The sequence below is a fragment of the Pristiophorus japonicus genome, chromosome 17 (assembly GCF_044704955.1).
Source record: "Pristiophorus japonicus isolate sPriJap1 chromosome 17, sPriJap1.hap1, whole genome shotgun sequence".
NCBI classification, from domain to species: Eukaryota; Metazoa; Chordata; class Chondrichthyes; family Pristiophoridae; genus Pristiophorus; species Pristiophorus japonicus.
In genome coordinates this window covers 102,538,441-102,563,756 of record NC_091993.1, presented here as the reverse complement: position 1 = coordinate 102,563,756, position 25,316 = coordinate 102,538,441, and the positions used below count along the sequence as shown (strand labels likewise).

Sequence of the window (25,316 nt, the reverse complement as noted above, 5' to 3'; positions counted from 1 at the left end):
CAGGGCCAGAGAGGTTGTTCAGCAGTAATTATGACTTAATACACCATTGAAAACTCTGTTACACCTCAAGGTTTAACTTTTTCAAGGGTTTTTATAGCGAGGTTAGAGCGTAAAAAGTGGAAGTACACGTCAATTTAAGTAATTTCTAAGATTTCCTGCAAGGACTTCAACAGCGCATCGTGGAGGAGCAGAGAATCACCGACAGCAATTTCTGGATTTCCTCGTTTAACTGCGCACATGCGGACACCAGAAGTTGCTGTCAGTTTCACAGAGGAATGTCGGTGAACGTTGACAGTTTCGCCGTCATTACAACCGCAAAATCCTCTGAAACGAGAACAGGACTCGCTCCAAAAATTCAGCAACTTAATCCCTAGTGACTTTATTGTAAAATAGCTCATCTTGAATGTTTCTCTAAGGGAATGGAGAGGAAACTCTTTTAACTTTTCCTTTGTAAGTACAATAATTCACAGAATTATTTGAATGCAACTGCACTTTTAAAAAGCTAAGCTGTGCAATAAGTATTTAATAAGATTTTTTGAAATGGAAAATTTGTTAGCAATAGTTTACCCAAGGCCTTTAGGCAAAGATTTGAAACATGGTCCATGAGCTTGCTTTGTTTCTTTTAGGTTGGCTGTTGGAGACATTTTTCTTCCAGGATTTAGAATACATCAGGATTAATGTTAGTTTTTGTCTCTAAAAATGTCGCAGTTAATAGGAATTATGTAGGTTGAAACCTTACCTTCTTGCATTCAGTAAATTTAGGAAAGAAGCAGATTGAGTAAAAAGTGGTGTACTATTGAGAAGAAGCACCAACAGATGATTCATCTGTATTTAATGCTGCACCGAGGATTCCTACCATAGAGGAAATTACGTAAAAAGACCAGTGAATAGGGAGCAAAATAAAAAAAATCTGATTTTTTGTAAAGGCCGTTAATGGTAAACTTGTGCAACACTCCACAACTGCAGAGTCAAATCTAAAGGTGAATATTCAACTTCAGGACTGACCTGAAATTAGTGGTTGTATTGATGGGGGAGCATCAGTATAACAGTGAAAGAACGACTACAGGTGCAACCGACCAAATCCAGAAACTTCGGGACTGAGGCCGTTCCGGATTTTGGATACAAGTATTTCCGGATTTCGGAACATATTTCCAACGTCCCAAATCCGGAAGCGCCTGGGCCAAGAATCGGGTATTTCCAGATTTTGGAACAGAAATCCTCAGTCCCGAATGCGGAAACCCTTCGGCCGTCTTTTGTGTACACTGTACAGCGCCTGTATTTTCCGATTTATCACTGTGTACTGACATCTTAATGGACATGCTTCTGAGAAGCCAACACATACAAATGGATGTCTTAAACCCTGAAATACCAATGGATGCCCTTGTAATTAAAGAGATACCATGTACAGAACAGGTAATAAAATTTCACTGACTTATTTTAGATCTCTTGCAGTATAGTCCTGATTAATGACTGTAGCTGTTCTGCATTGCTGGAATATGCTGAGCATTGAATCTAAGATTCCTGGATGTCTTTTGGTTTTATCCTTCACCATTTTTACATCATACATGGAATACAGGTGTCACTTACTTTTTCTTCTTCTATGCAGCATTTTAGATTTGTCGTCATGGTATTAAGTTATAGCTTTCAATTATCTGCCGAGATATTTTATCCAATGCGGTCTGTAATTTCTGAGCTGCCTCTTCTGATACCACTGCCCCTCTTAGTTTGCTAGCATCTTCAAATATGAAGCTGCAGCCTCAAAATTCTCACGTTACTCAACTGTGCGTACATAAAATCTATCTGTTCGGGTTGGGATTCACCGACAGCTGGGTGAGGTCGGCTCGGCTCGGTTCGAGGTCACGGGGCATTCCGATCGCAGGTCTGTATTTGCACGGTTTTAAAAAAATTTTGGTTTTCGGAACCGATTCCAGATGATCATTTTCTAATGCGCCGTTTAATGCTGAGTGTTGTAAGTGAGCAGCTATGATCACTGAAAAAATGTCCGGTTTTCGAACGACTATTTTTTAATGTGCCATTTAAAAAATATGTGTGACATTTAAAAAAAATGTCAGGAGTTTGGAACATTCTCCGGATTTCGGTCGACCGCTCCACCGATCAGCGCGACGTCCGGATTTCAGAACATTCCGGTTTTTGGAACTCCGGATTTGGGAGGTTGCACCTGTATAATAAATGAAATTCCGCGATACCCAAGCAAAATGCCAGAATATCTATCCATCGCATTTTCATCCTGGTCAACAATTTGCAGTGCCTTTAATGTTGGAAAATGTCTTAAGGCGCTTCACTAACAAAAATGCATGCTGAGCCAAAGGAGATATTGGCCCCAAGTTTCCACATGATTTGCTCCTGATTTTTAGGAGCAACTGGTGTAGAACGGAGTATCTTAGAAATCGGAATTCTCGTCATTTAGTTTGCTCCAATTCTAGTCAGTTAGAACAGTTTCACTTTGGAACAGAATTTTTTTTTCAAAAGGAGGCGTGTCCGGCCACTTACGCCTGATTTCAAAGTTTCGTGAGTGAAAACTTACTCCAAACTAACTTAGAATGGAGTAAGTGAAGATTTTTGTACGCTCGAAAAAACCTTGTCTACACTTTAGAAAATCAGGCGTAGGTTACAAATCAGGCGTAGGGAATGGGTGGGGGGGGCGGGTTTAAAGGGAAGTTTACAAACATTAAACACTTCAGTTTTACAAATAAAGAGCCATCATCAATAATAAATGATAAATACATCAATAAATCAAACAATAAATCAATCAAAAAAATTAATAAGAAATCATTTTTTTTTTTAAATCAATAAATAAAACATTATCTACTTACCGACTGCAACACCCGGAGCCCTCCAACAGCGTGCTGGGATGCCCCCCCCAGTGTGTCTCTGTCAGTGTCTCTCATTCTCTGTCTGTCAGTGTCTGTGTTTCTGACAGCGAGGGGAGGGGGAGGAGGGGGGTAGAGGGAGAGAGGGGAAATGGGGGGAGGAAGGAGATTGGGGGGGAAGGATATGGGGGGGGAAGGAGATTGGGGGAGGGGGATTGGGGGGGGAAGGAGATTGGGGGAGGGGGAAGGAGATTGGGGGAGGGGGAAGGAGATTGGGGGAGGGGGAAGGAGATTGGGGGAGGGGGAAGGAGATTGGGGGAGGGGGAAGGAGATTGGGGGGGGAAGGAGATTGGGGGGGGAGAGAAGGAGATTGGGGGGGGAGAGAAGGAGATTGGGGGGGGAAAGGAGGCTGAACAGGCTGGGCCCGAGACTTCGGGCAGGGCCCGCCCCCAGCACCAGATTTACAGGTAGGTGGCGTTGGATCGGGGGTCGGGAGGAGCGCGGGTCGGGGGGGTGGTGGGAGGGAGGGAGGTTCGGTTTGGGTCGGGAGGAGGGAGGTCAGGTCGGGGGGAGGGAGGTCAGGTCGGATCCAGGTCGGATCCAGGCCGGGGGTCGGGGTGGGGAGCGGGAGTCGAGTCGGGGTCAGTGTCGGGTCCGGTCTGGAGGTGGGGGGGAAGCGGGAGTCGGGTCGGTGTCCGTGTCGGTACTGTCCAGAGGCGGGGGCGGGGTGGGAGAGCGGGAGTCGGGTCGGGGGGGAAGCGGGAGTCAGGTTGGTGTCGGGTCCGGTCCGGGGGCGGGGGAAGCGGGAGTCGAGTTGGGTCGGGAGGAAGCAGGAGCTGGCCGTGGGAGGAGCCTTATGCACGCAGCCCCAGTGAGGCCATTCGGCCAGGGCTAGGGGCTGCGTGCTTTGGCCCCTCCCACACAGTTTTGGGTGCTGGAGCTACTGCACTTGCGTGCCCACTGTAGCGTGCATGTGCAGAGGTCCCGGCACTGTTTTCAGCGCAGGGACCTGGCTCCGCCCCCTACAGCTCCTGCTGCGCTGCGCTGAGGGCCAGAGGACCTGCAGGGAGGTGGAGAATCTGGAGGATTTTTTTAGGCGCACTTTGTGGTGCGAAAAACGGGCGTCCAGGTCGGGACTGCGCCGTTCTAGGCGCGGCTCAAAACTTGGGCCCATTAAGAGAGGTGACCAAAAGCTTGGTCAAAGAGGAGGGGGTTCAAGGTTGGCTCCTAAAAAAGCAGCGGGAGATTGAGAGACAGAGGGGTTTAGGGAGAAAATTTGGCTAAAGGCACGGCTGACCACTGTGGGGTGAACTGAGCGAGTGATACAGAGTCCTTTTTTCCAGAGGTGACACTTCCTTGGTTCTGGCAGAGCACAAGAACTATTTTGTTCTGCATAATATTTAATTATCTCCGTCTACTACTATGACCGTCAACCTCATTCCAACTCATATATTGGTCAAATTCTTAAAAGGTGTTAATCGACATAGCATTAACTCTTATTTTACCTTATATTCCTTCCAATGTTTAATACTATGGTAACATAATCGTGGAAGAAATAATAGATTTTTTTAAAAATGAGGCGATAGGTGCAGACCAAGCAAAAGTTAGATTGCCAAGAGAAATTATAGTTCAAAATTTGACTGAACATCTTTACCACAAGTATTCAGTATCAACAGTGCCACAAATGAGGATGCTGTGAGCTACACTGAGCCGTGTAACAGTGAATCTGCCAGCTGCAGTGAGCCAAACATCAAGAGGCTACACACAGCAGAACTCTTGGTAATCGCACTGATACCCACCAGCCTGACACATAAACTGCTGCACATGGTGGTACCAGATGGTATCTGATTTTTTTCCAGAGCTCACAAAATACCTATTAAGTTGCAGAATGTAACAGAACCTGGCTTTTTTTGCTAAGCAGCTGATCGGAAAAAAATATACAATATCGTTGAAGTGGATTCTTATTTCACATGTCATTAAAATGCGCTACTCTGAGGTTTACCTGCCGTCTCTGTCCCAGTCGTACACCTCCACCTTGATCGTCCTGTAACGGAAAAAAAGCAACTAATTATTATGTCAAACTGAAGATGAGTTCATTATTTAAGATGATTACCTGTTACAGTTCAAATTCTTTGAGAACTCTGAAAAAAGAGGCTGTCTGAACTGTGTGAGGCAAATTACTTTTTTTCTTACAGCCACCAAATTGTGAACGTTATGCTACATGAATCAGACATGGAAGAATTGTTAGGACTTAATTATAAAAGAAGCATATTCCTGCGGTAAGTGTTAACTCCTTACAGACAAAGAAGTGTACTGCGTGATCAGGGTAATCTTTCGAATATGGGTGTTCCATTGGTTGGAAAATTTGCCTTTAAAGCAGATGTTTAGCCAATTACAAAACATTCTTCATCTGACAATTTTAAAGGGGGTGCAAGTAGAGAGGGACCTGGGTGTGTTTGTGCACAAATCTCTGAAGTGGCAGGACAGGTTAACAAAGCAGCTGATAAAACATATGGGATCTTGGGCTTTATAAATAGAGGCATAGAATACAAAGGCCAGGAAGTTATGCTATATCTATATATACACTAGTTCAGCCCCAGCTGGAGAATTGTACCCAATTCTGGGCACCACACGTTAGGAAGGAGTTAAAGGCTTTGGAGAGGGTATAGATTTACTACAATGGTTCCAGGGATGAGGGATTACAGTTACGTGGATAGACTGGAGAAGCTGGAGTTGTTCTCCTTCGAGGAGAGAAGGCTAAGAGGAGATTTGATAGAGGTGTTAAAAGTCTGCATATCAAATCCGTTGATGTCCAGCTGAATTCTACTATGTGAATTATCGCCAGTTTGCTTTCATCGACAGCAACACCTTGGCTACCCATGCTTGCAAACATCACACCACCACACCTATGCCGCAAATATGCAGTCTCCAGACAATACAACCGCTACAGCAAAGACATGCCGATCTAGGCCGACTTGAACAACCTACCAACCCGTCTCAAATCTAGGTGGCCATTTTGGACCGTCGCCGAAGTCCTTCAGCGATCTCCCCTCAGCCTTGATGACCGATGGCGAAATGCTTGGAAGAACTGTGACATACGAATGCATTCCTTATAGAGGACCCCACAGTACAACCTGAAGGATCAAACCTTCCTCGCAAACCGTAGACAACCATCAACTGCCTCAGAACTGGTCCTGGTAGATGCTGCCACCTTCTCCATAGGTAGAAGATTAAAGCATCCCCATTGTGTGACCGTGGAGCTTCTAATCAGACCCTGCAGCACATCATTGAGCACTGCCCTCTGAGGAAATTTGCAGGCAGCCTACAAGATATCCACGCTGTTACACCGGAAGCTTTGGCCTGGAGATCCAACTTAGATATTGACATTTGATTTGCTTTGCTGCTACCATACAAAAGAAGAATATAGAGCTGTTTAAAATCATGAAGGGTTTAGATAGAGTAAATAAATGGATGAAGGGTTGACAACCAGAGGGCACAGATTTGAGGTGATCGTAAAAGAACGAGAGGCGACATGAGGAAAAACATTTTTATACAATGAGTGGTTAGGATTTGGAATGCACCGCTGGATAGGGTGGTGGATGCAGAGTCAATTGCAGCCTTCGAAAGGGAATTGTATAAATACTTGAAGACAAAAGAATTGCAGCGATATGGGGAAAGAGCTGGGGAGTGGGACTAACTGGATTGCTCTTCGAAGGAGCCGGCGCAGACTTGATGGGCCGAATGGCCTCTTTCTGTGCTGTACTATTTTTTGATTGAAACCTTTTTGAAACAATTACATGGGCGTGCAAGCAGGAAAGCAGAGACTAAAGTCAAGTGAAGTTTTTAAACTTAAGAAATGAGGAAGAAACGCTTAGAACAGCAGAATAGATGCTGGGAATTTTGCCGTGAGCCCTCCGATCGACCACCGTGACTTCGGCTGAAGAAAGGCAGCAGCCCCGATGTACATGGTGTGTCCAGGGTTTCTGCTAATCTTCTGCTGGGGTATGGCAAGTGATCAGGAGAACCTCAAGAAAGACTATATTAGTTAGAGAAAATGGAGTTAAATTAAAATGAAAACGTGCTCAGACAACAGAGAGGAGACGACCATAACCGCTGCTCCTATTTTTTTCCCATATTGATGATTCTGCCATTCCCAATTACACCTCATCTGGAACTCATTGTTTGTTTCTGAACTTGCTCCATTACCATCTCCTTTTGCCTTGCACCATCATCCCTTTTGTCTCTTAATCGCTCCTGCCTTCCACCCTATCACAGACTTTCTTTCCTTGTTCTTTCCTCCCCTCCCCACCTGCTTAAAATCATTTACATCTCTAACTTTTTCCAGTTCTGACGAAGGGTCATCGACCTGAAACGTTAACTCTGTTTCTCTCGCCACAGATGCTGCCTGACCTGCTGAGAGTTTCCAGTATTTTATGTTTTTATTTCAGATTTCCAGCATCCACAGTATTTCGCTTTTGTGTTGTTGTAGAGAGAAGAATAGGGAAAAAATGCTGAAAGCACAGCTGAATTGTTTACCCCTTTTCCTTGTATGTAAAGTAATGTTTGTGTGTTTAATTTAGTATTTTGAAGTCATTAAAGCAATAAAATTATTCCTGGTGATTTATGACTGAAATTATACAGTGAGATACTAGTTTACAAATGCTGAATATGCCCATCTAAAATTCTTCTCTTTGTTATTTTAGCAGAGTTCAGCATTTCAGAACATTTGAAATAAAAATAAATATGGGAGCCAATAGAAGTGAAGTTTAACTTTGGCAGGGACAGAAAAGAGGCAGTAGTGAATTGGGTGCACGTTATATAACCTTGCCATAATCGGGCGGGCTATGTAACAGTCAGCTGTTTTGTTCCCGGGTCAATATTGGATTTCACCCCAAAAAACTTTAAATTAACGCATTAAGCACGAGTATGCCTATATTCCTTGGCAGAATTACATGGGTCCAGTATTTTTTCAGCATCACAGGTTGTGAGCTGAAAAGATGTAAAACTGGTCAACCCAGGACCACCAGGTATTTTCGTTAAAAAAAATTCAGATGGAGGCGTTTGCCCACAGGAAACCACCGACCGCAATTTTTGGGCCATTATATCACCCCTAATAATTAAAACATGATGAGGTAGAGTGTTCACATTGGGCGCAATCGGCGATCTGAGCGCAAGAAATGTGCTAGTTTTCAGAGGTGGGTTTTTTTGCTCAAGTTTCTACTGAAACTTATTTGCCTATCAGCAATTGTAAAATCTTCCATGGACCAGTGCAATGAGGAGTGTTTCAGAATATATATTAAAAAAAAATGTGCATTAAAAATATTCCTTGATTATACTTAAGAGTGGTAACCTGGTGCAGTTTTATTAATAGAGCTGAAAATGTAGTTAGTCAGAGTGTCTAGTCACCATCTATGAACAACCCGATTTTAAATAACTGAAAATGATTCACTGGTGTACAGTAGTCCATTTCTTAGCAAATTACATATTTTTTTATATTTAAAATGCGCCCATCAGTGTCCTTCCGTCTAAAAAGGCTTAATTTTAAGAGCCTTGTCGAAGATCCACAAATGGGAGCAATTAGCGGAAACTTGCCATGGTGATTAATTTGATCTGGGGGCTTGCCCGATTCTGTGGGCTTGGCTTGAGCACAACCAGAGCCAACATGCAAATTAAATTTCTTTGAGGGGTAGATACATGGGTGATAGTAAGGCCGATAAAATGTATTTGTAAGAAAATTGTAGAAGAAGTGGAAAGATGTACATGTGATAATTGAGTACAGACTGAAGCTTTTACTTCCATTCAATTATTGCTGTGCATCTGGGTTGTCAATTATTTCTGAAGAAACACTGTGCAGGAGTAATGCCAATTTATTCTTTCCACATGACTGACAATTTCAGTACTCGGCAAATTGTTGGTATACAAGGAACAATTATGAATCAAAAATAATGATTTAGACATGCAAAATGACATTTAATATCAGTATCCATCGGTATTATTCCAGAATTCATTATTAATGCACTTCACACTATAGAGGAAACTAGTTCAGGACCTGGAATATTAGGTTCTTCATTGAAATACCTGTGAACTCATTCTTTTTTTGGTGTGGAAGCAAGTCATCTTCGTTTCGAGGGACTGCCTATGATGATGTTAGAGGAAACTAAACAGGCGGGCACGTCAAATTGTTTGCTAAAATTCTCATCCTGGTGTTTCAATCCCTCCATAGTCTCACCATCTCTGTAACCTCCTCCAGTGCTACAAATCTTTTGCACCCCCCCCCACCCCCAGCCCCCGCCTCTCCAAAATTGAACATTCCTCTGACTCGAGCCTCATGCGCATCCTCCCTTTGGTGGTTGTGCCTTCAGCTACCTCTGCCCCATCCTCTGTAACTCCTCTGTGGGAGTGCAGCAAAGGTTCAGCAGACTGATTCCTGGGATGGCTGGACTGACATATGAGGAGCAACTGGATCGACTGGGTCTGCATTCACTGGAGTTTAGAAGAATGAGAGAGGATCTCATGGAAACATATATAAAATTCTGATGGGACTGGACAGGTTAGATGCAGGAAGAATGTTCCCGATTTTGGGGGAGTCCAGAACCAGGGGTTACAGTCTAAGCATAAGGGGTAAGCCATTTAGGACTGAGATGAGGAGGAACTTCTTCACTCAGAGAGTTGTTAACCTGTGGAATTCTCTTCCGCAGAGAGTTGTTGATGCCAGTTCGTTAGATATATTCAAGAGGGAGTTGGATATGGCCCTTGCAGCTAAAGGGATCAAGGGGTATGGAGAGAAATCAGGAAAGGGGTACTGAGGTGAATGATCAGCCATGATCTTATTGAATGGTGGTGCAGGCTCGAAGGGCCGAATGACCTACTCCTGCACGTATTTTCTATGTTTCTAGGTTTCGAGTCCCTTGCTAAAACCCTCCTTTCATTAAAACTCATGTTAAAGCTCCCCTCTTTGAGCATCATCATCATAGGCAGTCCCTTGAAATTGAGGAAGACGTGCTTCCACTCTAAAAGTGAGTTCTTAGGTGATTGAACAGTCCAATACGGGAATTACAGTCTCTGTCACAGTCGTTGAAAGGTGGGTGGGACTGGTTTGTGGTATGCTCCTTCCGCTGCTTGCGCTTGATTTCTGCATGATCTTGGTGACGAGACTCGAGGTGCTCAGCGCCCTCCCGGATGTACTTCCTCCACTTAGGGTGGTCTTTGGTCAGGGACTCCCAGGTGTCAGTGAGGTTTTATCAAGGAGGCTTTGAGGGTGTCCTTGAAACGTTTCCTCTGCCCACCTTGGGCTCGCTTTTGCCATGTAGGAGTTCCGAGTAGAATGCTTGCTTTGGGAGTTGTGTGTCAGGCATGCGAACAATGTGGCCCGCCCAGCAGACTTTTGCTCAATACACCCAAGTTTCTTCTTTGAATTTTATTGCTGTCCATTTATTCTTTAAACATCTGTGAAGCACTATGGGATGTTTTTCTACATATAATGCTCTATATAAATGCAAGTTGCTGTTGAAGTGGTTTGATGAGAATGACCAGGAGATCCAGGAGCTAATAAATCGCAAGCGCAGGGCATTTCTGAACCTAAAACAACAACCTAACTCGGGAGCAGCAAAGCAGCATTACAGACGGCTTAAGGCTGAGGTCCAACAAAAAACCCGCGACCTAAAGAATGGATGGTGAGTGGAGAAAGCACAGGAGATCCAGCAGCTGGCCGACAACCATGATGTGCGAGGATTTTTCACCGCAGTCATGTCCACCTACGGCCCAAGCACCCAAGGCCCACCCCACTGCTGACCAAGAATGGGGAGACACTCATCAAGGACACAGAGGCAGTCAGGACCCGCTGGAAGGAGCACTTCAAAGATCTCCTTAATCGAGACCCTGCCTTTGACACGAGTGTCCTCGACTCCATCCCGCAGCATGCTACCCACCACCATCTCAGCAAAACCCCAGCCCTGCACGATGTAGAAAATGCCATCTGACAGCTCGGGAACAACAAGGCATTGGGAGCGGATGGAATCCTCGCTGAGGCACTAAAGTGTGGCAAAGAGGCACTATTGGCACGAATGCATGACCTCATCTTTCTCATCTGGAAGGAGGAGAGCATGACAGGAGATCTCAAAGATGCAATAATCGTGACCATCTTTAAAAAAAGTGGACAAGTCCGATTGCGGTAACTACAGAGGAATCTCCCTGTTGTCGGCCACTGGGAAAGTCATCGCTAGAATCCTCCTCAACCGTCTTCTCCCTGTGGCTGAAGAGCTCCTCCCGGAGTCAGAGTGCGGATTCCGTCCGCTACAGGGTACAACGGACATGATCTTCACGGCGCGACAACTGCAAGAGAAATGGAGGGAACAGCACCAATCTTTGTACATGGCCTTCATTGACTTTACAAAGACCTTTGACGCTGTTAACCATGAGGGACTATGGAGCATCCTCCTCTGTTTCGGCTGCCTCCAAAAGTTTGTCGCCATCCTCCGCCTTCTCCACGATGACATGCAAGCCGTGATCCTGACCAACTGATCACCACAGACCCAATCCACATCCGGACCGGGGTCAAGCAGGGATGCATCATCGCGCCAATCCTCTTCTCGATCTTCCTCGCTGCAATGCTCCATCTCACGCTCAACAAGCTCTCCGCTGGAGTGGAACTAAACTATAGAACCAGTGGGAACCTGTTCAACCTTCGTCACCTCCAGGCTAGATTCAAGACTGTCCCATCCTCTGTCGTCGAACTACAGTACACAGACGACGCTTGTGTCTGCGCACATTTAGAGGCTGAACTCCAAGTCATCGTCAACATCTTCAACGAGGTATACAAAAGAATGGGCCTTACACTAAACATCCGTAAGGCTAAGGTCCTCCACCAGCCTGACCCCGCCTCACAGCACTGCTCCCCAGTCATCAAGATCCACGGCGTGGCCCTGGACAACGTGGGCCACTTTCCATACCTCGGGAGCCTATTATCAGCAAGGACAGACATCGATGACGAGGTTTAACACTGCCTCCAATGCGCCAGCGCAGCCTTTGGTCGCCTGAGGAAGAGAGTGTTCGAAGATCAGGCCCTCAAATCTGGCACCAAGCTTATGGTCTACAGAGTGATACCTGTCCTCCTCGATGGCTCAGAGACATGGGCCATATACAGTAGACACCTCAATTCGCTGGAGAAATACTACCAACGATGTCTCCGCAAGCTCCTGCAAATCCACTGGGAGGACAGATGCACCAATGTCAGTGTTCTCGATCAGGCCAACATCGAAGCACTGACCACACGTGACCAGCTCCGTTGACGGGCCACATTGTTCGCACGCCCGACACAAGACTCCCAAAGCATGCACTCTACTCAGAACTCCTCCACAGCAAGTGATCCCCAGGTGGGCAGAGGAAACGTTTCAAGGACACCCTAAAAGCCTCCTTGATAAAGTCCAACATCCCCACCGACACTTGGGAGTCCCTGGCCAAAGACCACCCTAAGTGGAGGAAGAGCATCCAGGAGGGCGCTAAACACCTCGAGTCTCGTCGTCGAGAGCATGCAGAAAACAAGTGCAGACAGCGGAAGGAGGATGCGACAAACCAGACTCCCCACCCACCCTTTCCCCCAATGACTGTCTGTCCCACCTGGGACAGAGACTGTAATTCCTGTATTGGACTGTTCAGACATCTGAGAACTTGCTTTTAGAGTGGAAGCAAGTCTTCCTCGATTTCGAGGGATTGCCTATGAGAGATGATGATATGCATCAGCAATTAAAACATTAAACGTTTTCAAAAATTGTTTGGCAATTACTAATTGCTATACACTGAAAAATCGCTTTGCTTTGAGCTATTGCCATACAGTGGCTATATAAACCCAGCAGTTTTCATCAGTACCACAGCAGCAATGCCTTTCCAAATACACTTCAACCAGTGCTGGGTCATGATCCATCACGGTCCACTTCAACAAGGCTGGCTTGTGTTTTAATGTGCGCAGTTCTTTAAGGTTGTGCCAAATAATGATACTTTTTTTGTTGTATTTGTGGAAAATGTAAACCTAACGAGCCGAAAATCCATACAGCACAGAGAAGATAATCTGGATTTTCAAAGCAGAGAGTCATTCTGCACACTTACTCAGTTATCCTAGTAATACTGGAGATATCATTAGGCTTCTGTACTTACATCAGAAATCCATTAGGTTAGTACTGCAACCCGAAAGGCTTTCCATTTTAAAGAAATGCATTTAAAATTACCTCGGAATCATAGAATGATTACAGCAAGGAAGAAGACCATTTGGCCGTCGAGTCCATGCCGGCTCTACAACAGCACTTCTGCTAGTCCCACTCCCCGCACTTTCCATGTAGCCCTGCAAATTTGTTTCTTTCAGGTACTTATGCAACTTCCTTTTGAAAGCCGTGATTGAGTCTGCCTCCACCACCCCTTCAGGCAGGCCGTGCATTCCAGATCCTAACCACTTGCTGCATAAAAAAGTTTTTTCTTATGTCACCTTTGTTCTTTTGCCAATCACCTTAAACCTGTGTCCTCTTGACCATTCTGCCAATTGGAACAGTTATGACAATATCACAACAAAGAAGATCGAGGAGGGCAAGATGATGTCCATCCCCCCTGTGGGTACAGGACATTTCTCCTCTTCTGGACCTCCTCCACCAGGACCTCCAGTGCTGCGTCCGAGGATCTGTGCGCCCTCTTCCTCGATCCCTGAGCCATCCTGCAATGTGCCACTGCGGCACATGTCATGCCTTCAGTGGAAGTGGGTGTGTCTAATCAGCACTTGAGTACTAAACCTGCATGTTTCTATTTTAACACCTCCGTCCCAAGTTCAAATTATGGTTATCAGCAAGTAACACCAAAATTGCGTGCTAAATCCAGACTTTCTAGCAGGCATGTCTTATGAGCACAGCACCCATTTAGTGCCCGTTTTCAACCTTTGGCCAAAATAACTCTCTGTGTCTGAATCAGCACCTTTTAATTCTTTGTGACAACAGTTTTAAAGGTTAAACCCAAATAATGCGAGAAGTGGCTTAACTGTAAAGTGCTTTTCATGTATAAAAATTGATGCTGTTCTTACATAACTTCACAGCCTTAAGTGGCAACTTCATTTTCAGTAGTGGTGCCCATACAGTTCAGCAGTGCAATTTCTACAATGCTGCCCTGTACAGGCCCTCTCCAGTAACAAGTATTGTTTGATCCAGAACCTCTCTTTTGTGTACTGTAAAGGTGCTATAAATGTTAGTGTGCACATCTCTTCCCTTAAATAACTATTCATGTTTATATTATCTCCTTCAGCTCAGAAAACAGGACTCTCAATACCCAGGATTTTACAGTCACAACTGCTATTGGTGCTTGTGGGCAATAGACTGACAAATGTATGTGTCAATTTTTGGTGTTCTGTTCCCTCTCAAGCCAAGATGAACTGCTGTGCTTTCCTGGCAGCTTGGCTGAAAACTGCCTGCATTCATTATACCCATGACAAGCAGTTTAATGCAGTTGGCAGCTCTGGGTCTCAAATAAATGACCAATCTTCCTGGCTTAGATGAAGCCAGTCAAGCAAGTATTAGGTTCCTTTCCAGGTGCATTTTCTAATTTTACCCAGCTCCATAACGAGAGGTGACAACAGAAAAAGTGGGCTAGTAATTAATCTACGATCGGGCCTAGACTCAACGCCGTGGAGGCAGCACACATCCGAGGCAAGATTGATAGAAATTGGTCCTCAGGCCTTATCTACGCATTAGGGCGAGATGGTTGCGTCTACACAGCTTGCCTGAAGGGAGATTCAATTTTCGGGCTGCTTGCCTCACCAGCAGTGGCCCTCAGGCAAGTCCCGGGAGGAGGGGAAGCATGGGGTAATCGCAACATCTGTGGAGTCAGGGGAATGGTCCTCCTCCTTCTGGCTCCATAAGATGATGTTTTAAAAAAAATCAAAATCTTATCATTGGTTGGCGATCACGGAACTCGGAGCGGGGCAGTCCCAACACCTGCCCGGCTCATGTGGTGCCCAATTTGACAAAGGGGTTCTTTAACAGGCATTAGGCCCCTAACCGACATGTTCAAGGTACCCAACGCCTGTTTTAGGCTTCCGTTCAGGACTCCTAAAAAATGGATCTCCACGAATTTGGCAGTAGGGCCAACACCTGTGCAGATTGGGTACAGGCAGTCCCACTGCTAAAGTGGTATCCTGTGTGTCTGTTTTAGGCCTGAAAAACAAGCACAAAACATACCAATTTCTACACCTGTGCACCTATTGTCTGCAAAATGAAAAAGAATTCAAATAGAAAACCAATTCTGAGACAAATAATTACAACATACAGCATGTTATGGACTTCAAGTTGGAGCTAGATTATTTAAAGATTTTTACCTTCAGCTTTGAAAATTCATTTTGCTCAAAGGCATACATGCAATTTGTTTATAAATCAATGGAATGATTGGATGTGGAGCAGAGAAGATGAAACATGGTGGCCTGTAATTTGCAGTCAGCAGCGAAGCAAAGGTGTTCGCCGCTGGCTCCGAAGAAAACTGCCCTCAACGATCTCCCGATCTCTGTCACAAGGAGTTTTTTTTTTCGACTTTTAATTCAGATCAGCGCAATATAGTGGGGAATCCCCAGTGCGCTCCGCTGTAACGTCAACAAGCTGTCTAAGCAGCCAATCACAATGTGAAATCCTCACAGACAAGGAACCAGGAAGTGCAGCCAATGTTCCACAGCGCAGCCAATGTCAGAGCAGTGAATGACTGACTGCGACCTCTGGATTTCCACGTTTAGCTGTGCATGCGCCACATCCTGAAGTTGCGGTCAGTTTCAAAGGGGTAATAACAGCAAACGCTGTTCATTTACTATTCTTGCCCACCACAAATTCCAGGCCGGTGTTGCATGCGAGGAAACATTGAATTTCATCACCACCTTGCCAATCACGAGCAGCAGACAGTCATACTGGAGGTACAGGTACAGATGAGTGTGAGGTGAAAGGACTCACTGTACCAAACATTTATGGCGCCGAGCAGAATGGGAGAAATAGGGCAAGATATCAAAAGCTGTTGTGAGTGATGCTGAAGACACAGAGGTGATGGTGAGTGTGTGGTGACATAGGAATAGTGATGGGTACATATTGGATTATCGAGAAAAGGGATAAAATGGTGAAAAACAGGACAGCATACAAAGTAATTTCTCAACAACTGGTGTGTTTATGTTACAGATGGAAGTTCACACCAACAGTATGAAAACAATTGCAAAGCAGGAATATCCAATGTTCCAAGTAATCAACGTTACCCAAATCAAAAGGTGAGATTTTTAGGCATGAGAAATGTAGCTGAAGAATTAGTTCATTCCTAAAACAAACATGGTTAAAAGTGAAATGTTTTATCTGTAATATGTGTAGGATCCGTTCCTCCCCCAGCCCAATGGCAAAAATTGGACTATTGAATATAAAACCTCAGAACTGCATTACAGCCTGCAAAAAGTGCAGGGTAGGAAAAGGTTAATTCTTACATTGTGGCCAAACCATCCGACACTATGAAAGACAATGATACAGGATATATGCCATCGACCTAAATCACTAGACAATAGCAGCAGAAGAGAGACATTCACACATTCAATGGTTTCTTGCCTGAAAAGATACAGGAATATTTATATATTCATTTACCTTAAGGGGTTACATTGTTTAAAGAACGTACCCTGGACTGTGGCTCCAGAAAGGCTGGTATCAGGGTAGGCCCAGTCAATGTATTCACTGAGGCATATGAAAGCATGGGCCTTACGCTTAACATCCATAAGACAAAGGTCCTCCACCAGCCTATCCCTGCCGCACAGCACTGCCCTCCAACCATCAAGATTCACGGCACGGCCCTCGACAACATGGACCATTTCCCATATCTCGGGAGCCACTTATCAGCAAAGGTAGACATTGATGCGGAGATTCAACATCGCCTCCAGTGCACCAGTGCAGCTTTCGGCCGTCTGAGGAAAAGTGTGTTTGAAGACTTGGCCCTCAAATCTACCACCAAGTTCGTGGTCTACAGGGCTGTAGTAATACCCACCCTCCTGTATGGATCTGAGGCATGGACGATGTTCGAAGGCACCTCAAGTCGCTGGAGATATATCACCAACGATCCTGCGGATCCCCTGGGAGGACAGGCACACCAACATCAGTGTCCTTGTCCAGGCTAACATCCCCAGTATTGAAGCACTGACCACACTCAATCAGCTTCGCTGGGCAGGCCACATAGATCACATGCCAGATATGAGACTCCCTAAGCAAATGCTTTCTGCGGAGCTTTGTCATGGTAAACGAGCCAAAGGTGGGCAGCGGAAGCGTTACAAGGACACCCTCAAAGCCTCCCTGGTAAAGTGCGACATCACCACTGACACCTGGGAGACCCCGGCCGAAGACCGCCCGAGGTGGAGAAAGTGCATCCGGGAGGGCGTTGAGTTCTTCGAGTCTCAACGCAAAGAGCGTGAAGAGGTCAAGCGCAGGCAGTGGAAGGAGCGCGCGGCAAACTAGCCCCACCCACCCCTTCCCTCGACGAATGTCTGTCCCACCTGTGACAGGGTCTGTGGCTTTCATATTGGACTGTTCAGCCATCAGAGAACTCACTTTGGGAGTGGAAGCAAGTCTTCCTCGATTCCGAGGGACTGCCTATGATGATGAGACAACGGACCAGACCCTGAGCCACGCGGATATGAATTCTAATAGAAAACCAACCTTGTAAAGGACCTCATAACAATCATGAACAATGACTCGAGAAGGGGCACAATTAGCCATCAAGAGTTCATATTTGATGTGGCCATCATGTTAAATCTGTTCCAAAATTGCAAGTTGGTTTTTGGTATAAAGAAGACCCATTTTTGAACACAACACAGCCGAACACAACAGTACGGGAACAGCAACAGAAGTCAGCCAGTCTTCGGGACACAAGCTACAACCAAGGAAAGGGCCTATAGTCAACATTAGAAGACAGCTGAGGAATTGGTGATTGTATGTTTGTTCCAGTCAAATCATAGATTTGTGATTGGGTCTGGGTAACTTTATGTGTAACAGTCAAATTGCGTATGAATTTAACTGTATCCAGTTGTGCCGATGCAAATGAACCTTTGGTAGGCATTTGTATTCTGGGTTTGTTAGTCCCACATCGATCTTAGTAATTTATACTGGGGAGGTAGTTGTGTGTATATTCAATAAAATTGTTTATTGAACAGCTGTTTATTGGCTGTTCAATAAACAGCCAAAACCCTGTGCCATGTGTAATTTTGTTCTTATATAAGCTGATGTCAAGAACGGTGTAATGGAGGACTACGCATTTAGTAACCCTTACATATGATCCAAAGGGAATGATGGCTAAATGATGTAAAAGTATACCTCTCTCATATTCAGTGCCGAGAAGGGTCACTGGACTAATCCTTGTGTCAGAGGACTGAGTTATGAGTAAAGGTTATAAAACGTAGCCTTGAAACACAAGAACATAAAAAATAGGAGCAGGAGTAGGCCATACTGCAAATGTGATGCCCCTATTTAAAAAAGGAGGCAGACAAAAAGCAGGAAACTATAGACCAGTTAACCTAACATCTGTGGTTTGGAAAATGTTGGAGTCCATTATTTCCAAATGCCTTCTGCAGTTGCAGGACATTTGGAAAAGCAAAATTCGGTCAGGCAGAGTCAGCATGGATTTATGAAGGGGAAGTCATGTTTGACAAATTTGCTTGAATTCTTTGAGGATGTAACGAACAGGGTGGATAAAGGGGAACCAGTGGATGTGGTGTATTTGGACTTCCAGAAGGCATTTGACAAGGTGCCACATAAAAGGTTACTGCACAAGATAAAAGTTCACAGGGTTGGAGGTAATATATTAGCATGGATAGAGGATTGGCTAACTGACAGAAAACAGAGAGGCGGGATAAATGGTTCATTCTCTGGTTGGCAATCAGTAACTAGTGGGGTGCCGTAGGGATCAGTGCTGGGACCCCAACTATTTACAATCTATATTAACGACTTGGATGAAGGGACCGAGTGTAACGTAGCCAAGTTTGCTGACAATACAAAGATGGGAGGAAAAGCAATGTGAGGAGAACCTAAAAAATCTGCAAAAGGACATAGACAGGCTAAGTGAGTGGGCAAAAATTGGCAGATGGAGTATAATGTTGGAAATTGTGAGGTCAAGCACTTTGGCAGAAAAAAAAATCAAAAAGCAAGTTATTATTTAAAGGAGAAAAATTGCAAAGTGCTGCAGTACAGCAGGACCTGGGGCTACTTGTGCATGAAACACAAAAGGATAGTGTGCAGGAACAGCAAGTGATCAGGAAGGCCAATGGAATCTTGGCCTTTATTGCAAAGGGGATGGAGTATAAAAGGAGGGAAGTCTTGCTACAGTTATACAGGGTATTGGCGAGAGCACACCTGGAACACTGCGTGCAGTTTTGGTTTCCATATTTCCGAAAGAATATACTTGCTTTGGAGGCAGTTCAGAGAAGGTTCACTAGGTTGATTCCGGAGATGAGGGGGTTGACTTATGAGGAAAGCTTGAGTAGGTTGGGCCTCTACTCATTGGAATTCAGAAGAATGAGAGGTGACCTTATCGAAACATATAAGATTATGAGGGGCTCGACAGGGTGGATGCAGAGAGGATGTTTCCACTAATAGGGGAGTCTAGAACTAGAGGGCATAATCTTAGAATAAGGGGTCGCCCATTTAAAACTGAGATGAGGAGAAATTTCTTCTCTCAGTAGGTAGTAAATCTGTGGAATTCGCTACCTCAGAGAGCCATGGAAGCTGGGACATTGAATAAATTTAAGACAGAAATAGACAGCTTCTTAAATGATAAGGGAATAAGGGGTTATGGGGAGCGGGCAGAGAAGTGGACCTGAATCCATGATCGGATCAGCCATGATCGTATTAAATGGCGGAGCAGGCTCAAGGGGCCGTATGGCCTACTCCTGCTCCTATTTCTTATGCTCTTATTTGGCCCATCGCGCCTGCTCCGCCATTCAGTAAGATTATAGCTGATCTGATCTTGGCCTCAACTCTTGGGAAGCCATTCCCAACTCAACAGCTCTACAAACCTGTGAGCATACTCACAGGTGCATACATTACAATAGGTTTCTATGGAAGGATAGGTTGACTGCTCCCCCCATCTGTACATATCACTGTGATCATATCACTGCCTTTCTCTTGTCTTCCTTTTTCAGTATTTCTCATTCTCTCTTCTGGCTCTTGGATTTGCAAATGTTTTTTTCTTGCTGGACAGTGAGAGAAACGAACGTGAAGGGCCAAGACCTGGATGATAGGTATAGTACTTGCATGTTGTTTATTGAACACTAGATGGGAGTAAGCACATTGTAGCAATTACACTCCAAGGTCTTCTCTTGTATTACTTTGTTATTCTTTGATGGAATATTCTAGGGGGTCTGCAAATAAAAGCAGCTAGTTACTATCACATCAATTTGAGTGTTTATTCAGATATAACATTGAACACCAACAAGGTTGAAAGAATTAAAAGAGAAGACAATTTAAAATCAGCAAATTCACAGGCCTACATCCATGGCAATACTGCTTTTTGATTCTTTAGTGTTAAGTTCTCTCGAGGAAGTCCATAACTGTATTCATATATAAATTGGCCATCTGACCTGGCTATTGTGTCAAAAGACGACTTCTTCTTCTTCTTAGGCAGACCCTCGGAGTCGAAGATGATTTGCTTCCACACTAAAAATGAGTTCTAAGGTGACTGATGAGGGTCTACAGTCTCTGTCACAGGTGCAAACAACTAATCAGACCATCTGGTACCTGGTTTCCTCTGAAGTTCCCCTCAGGTAGCTGTTGTTCATCTAGACATTGGGCTGAATTTTCCGCGGTGTTAGCGGACGCGATCGGTGGCGGGTCGGATGGGAAAGTTATTTTTCTTTCCCACAGGTACATCTGTCAGCATGAAGCGGGCTCAACTTGCAGTGGCCGGGGATTCAACGGAGTTCATGATGAGGTACTTTACAGGCATATAAGAGCCTTTTCACCCCCTACTTTTTAAATTTCCCTGCATGGCCACGGGATTCACACATCTCGGGAACCACATCTGTCAACCTGAGGTGGGAGTTCTGTTGCCATTGCTCCAGCTGTTGACTTGACAGCATGGAAAACAAACCAAAGTAAAAACATGTTGATTACATTGGCTCACTGATTGATGGAGATTCTGTTCTACTTGAAAAGTTACTGGTAAATGTTAATTTTTCACTGGCAATTCGTGGCTGTTGCCTTCCAACTGACCAGTAATTACAGTGAATTTATCTGCACTGTAAAAAATGACATATACCATTTAAATAAATTTGTGTGTTGTTTCTGGTCAGATTTTTCTTACAGTATACTGTGATTGTCCAGTTACACATTAAATCAAGTCATCAACCGTAACAATTTCATTCTCATCACTCATTTCATTGATTCAATTTGATTTCAGTCCCTGAATAAGGCAAATTTAATTTTTTAGTCTGAGGCTTTAGGGGGAATTTCTGCGGAGGTTCTTTCACTTGTCCATTGTTAACTTAACACATAAGCACCACTTACACAGTTTGTCGGGGTTTCCGTAGCTCTTCCACTCAACTTGCACAAGATTATAAATCCACCCCTTTACAATTACATTTAAAATCTGCTTTATTTTATGTATTACCTATACACACATATCTTTTAATTGTACCAGTTACTGATGCAAAGGTCTATAGATTTGTGACTAAAGCATCAATAACTTCACAATTAATTATGTTCTTGATCATATTTGTAGATGGAGTCATATTACTTAATAATTTTATTTATATATTTCTTTGTCACTGATTATATAACTTTCATTATATGATTGTACAATAAAGATTCAACACCCACTATGTTAGATTGAACTTAAAATTTCATGTGGCCATGATCCCTTTAAGGATCCTGGCTTAAAATGCATCATGAGTGACGTCACCAGACCCACTCCATCTCATTTGGCTGGGTAACGCGCTGGGCGGGCTTAATAGGCCCCATTAAGACAAGTTCATTTCGTAGAGCAGGATGGAGCCAGCAGCAGGGTCAGGACCTGCCACGGACACCGGGCCTGCCAAGGTAAGGAAAGTTCTGACCATAGTCTTATCTGGTGAAGCTAATTTCTATTCCCAGCTTTCACAGTAGTAGCGAAAACTCTCTATTGAAGCTATGAGCATCCACACTCTTAATAGTTAACTTTAATTAGACTCTGAACACTGCAATAGCATCATTACTGGTGCATTTTCTTGCTCTCCAGTACATGTGAGGCATCATAATCCTGTGATGGGAAGGACTGTAGACAACAATCTCCCATGTAAGATTAGCAGAGAATGCAAGACACTTGCTAGACCTGGATCAAGATTATTATCACAGCACTCACTAATTGTGACAGCAGCTGGAAGAACATTAAAATGTGACAATTACATTGGAAGAGTACACGCTGCTGAGGATTTTAATCTGCCACGGAACAGATTTTCTCTGCCAGACAAAATGATAATATAATAATGAATACAGAACAGGTGGTTGCAATCGTCCCAGAAACTGAACCTTCCTGAAAAGTGGCCCTTGAGGGGACAACTGTACTCTGGAGACGCCACCACAATGAAGCCTGTACTTCCTTTTATCATTCGCCTCCTCTCACAAGTCATTCACCACCACAGATCTTCAACATGTAGCTGTGGGCTTTTCCCCAACTGCTGCCTGTGCAGCCAGCTGGAGTGTCACTGCAGTGAGGAACAGGCCAGGCAAGAGAAGCTGGTGACTTCTGAATACATATAGTGACTCTCTACAAAGATTACGTTTAAATTACTACTTTTTGATACCAAGCAGTTGTAGGTGCTTCTTTTTTTGGTATATTCGGGGGCATAAGAGAGCTGCGGAGGGAGGGCAAAAGATAAAAGGAGGCTTCTCAATACTGAGGGCCTAAATTAGGAGAATTTCTCTTCACTGATTAACTCTAACCAGAACTGACCTCTCACAGATTTGTTCCTAGTGATTGCTGGGAATACCTGGGGTAATAGTACTGGGATAGAGTCAGGCTCTTGTGCATAATACTGCACCCTACATGGTCCAAAAGAGTTTTAAAATCTCGTGGCCATGGCACGTCACCAGTAGCATCAGTCACGAGTCAATGCGGGTTTCCCCAGGTCCCAAGGTGCTTTTTTTAAAGAAGGTTATCATCTGTTATACTATTACTTGTAATGGGAATGAAAAGTGGAAGACTGATGCGAGGATAAGCACTTTTTTTGCAGGCGTTTCTATAGAATAGGCCTTTAGTTTCAAAGTTGTTATTTTTAGCAATTCATGAACTGTCCTTGATAAACCGACATAGGAAGACACATTGGGGGTAATTTTAACGCCCAAAAGTGGGTTTGGTTTGGGCGAGTCGCAAAAATGTTAAAAATTAAAAATGTTTGAAATCCAAACCCAAACCGCCTTGAACCCGCCCCACTTACAGTTTTAACGGAGGCAGGGTGAGGGGTGGGTGACCAATCTGGTCTCAGGAGGCAGGTAGGTCATTGAAACTTTTTAAGGAGGCTGCATACCTCCATTGTAACAAGGTTTCTATTTAGAACTCATGTCACCGGGTTGCTTGTGAACCAGGAGGAGTATTTTCTCCAGGTCAACAATCTAACCCAGTAAACCACCGCCTGCCCCCCCCCCCCCTCCACCCTCCGCAATCACCACTCCCCTGACCTCCTCCCCCCCCCCCCCCCGACACCCCCATGATCACTGAACCTCCCCACAATCACCAAACCTCCATCTCTCCCGACCACCGAATCTCTCAATCTCCCCCGACCCACCCGTGATGGCCAAACCCCATAATTTCTCCGTTCCCTCCACAATCTCTCCCCCTCCCCACACCCCCCCACCATCTCCCAGTTCCCCCCGACAATCTCTCCGATTCCTCCCACAGTCTCTCTGATTCTCCCCCCACAGTCACTCACGCTCCTCCACAAGCTCTTCCCCGCCCCGCAAACCCCCACACCACCACTAAACCTATTTGCAGCTTTTCCCGCCAGATAGGCAGGCAGCCAGTCAGGCGAGAAACCTGGCCAAAAAAAATGTAAAATAATAACTTTTATTTATATAGCGCCTTTAATGGAGTAAAACATCCCAAATCGTTTCATAGTTGTGTTAACAAGACAAAACTGATAAATTTGACCCCGAATCACAAAAGAAGAAATTAAGGCAGATGACCAAAAGCTTGGTTAAAGAGCTAAGTTTTAAGGAGCGGCTTAAAGGAGAAAAGAGAGGTAGAGTGGTGGAGAGGTTTAGTGAGGGAGTTCCAGAGCTTAGGGCCCAAACAGCTGAAGGCACGGCCACCGATGGTTGAGCAGCTATAATGAGGGATGTTTAAGAGGGCAGAATTTGAGGGGCGCAGACATCTTGTGGGGTTGTGAAGCTGAAAAAGATTACAGAGATAGGGAGAAGCAAGGCCATGGAGTGATTTGTAAATAAGGATGAGAATTTTGAAATCAAGGCGTTGTTTATCCGGGAGCCAATGTAGGTCAGAAAGCAAGGGATGATGGGTGATCGTGACTTGGTGCGAGTTAGGACATGAGCAGCTGAGTTTTGGATGACCTCAAGTTTACGTAGTGTAGAAGGTGGGAGGCCAGCCAGGAGTGAGTTGGAGTAGTCCAGTCTAGAGGCAACAAAGGCATGAATGAGGGTTTCAGCAGCAGAAAAGCTGGGGCAGGGGTGGAGGCGGGCAATGTTATGGAGGTGGAAAAAGGTGGTTTTAGTTATGCCGCGGCTATGTGGCCGGAAACTCATTTAAGGGTCAAATATGATACCGAGGTTGTGAACAGTCTTCACCCTCAGATTGATTCTAGGGAGATGGATGGAGTCAGTGGTTAGGGAACGCAGTTTATGGCGGGGACCAAAGATAATGGCTTCGGTCTTCCCAATATTTAATTGGAGATAATTTCTGCTCATCCAGTACTGGATGTCGAACAAGCAATCTGACAATTTAGATACCAAGCAGTGATCGACAGAAGTGGTGGAGAGGTAAAGCTGGGTGTCGTCGGCATACATGTGGAAACTGGCTCTGTGTTTTCGGATGGTATTGCCAAGGGGAAGCAGAGAGATGACAAATAGGAGGGGGTCAAGGATAGATCCTTGTGGGACACCAGAGGTAACGATGCGGGAGTGGGAAGAGAAGCCATTGCAGGAGACTTTCTGGCTATGATTAGATAGATAAGAATGGAACCAGGAGAGTGCAGAGACGTTGGAGGAAGATGGAGTGGTCAACTGTGTCATAGGCTGCAGACAGGTTCAGAAGGACGAGGAGGGATAGGTTACCTTTGCCACAGTCACAAGGGATGCCATTTGTGGCTTTGATGAGAGCCGTTTCGTTACTGTGGCACATGCACTTTAGTTTGAGGAAACCCACAATTCCCTCTGAACAGAACTCCTCTGCTCCCTCCCCCACGCTCCAATTCTCACTTCAGTAAATATCAGGGCCATTGTCTCCATTGGCTATCTTATGTTTATGGGATCATGGCAT

The 25,316-nt window shown here is 44.8% G+C and overlaps 1 protein-coding gene across 2 annotated transcripts in view; it reads right to left on the bottom strand.

The window, feature by feature from the left end:
- Positions 1–25,316, bottom strand: part of LOC139228246 (copine-8-like) — a 781,549-nt gene that overhangs the window by 236,267 nt on the left and 519,966 nt on the right. For both annotated transcript variants that reach the window (XM_070859423.1, XM_070859422.1), the window contains exon 10: positions 4,834–4,875. In XM_070859423.1, the coding sequence (XP_070715524.1) occupies positions 4,834–4,875 (42 nt within the window). The remainder of the gene's footprint in view (positions 1–4,833; positions 4,876–25,316) is intronic.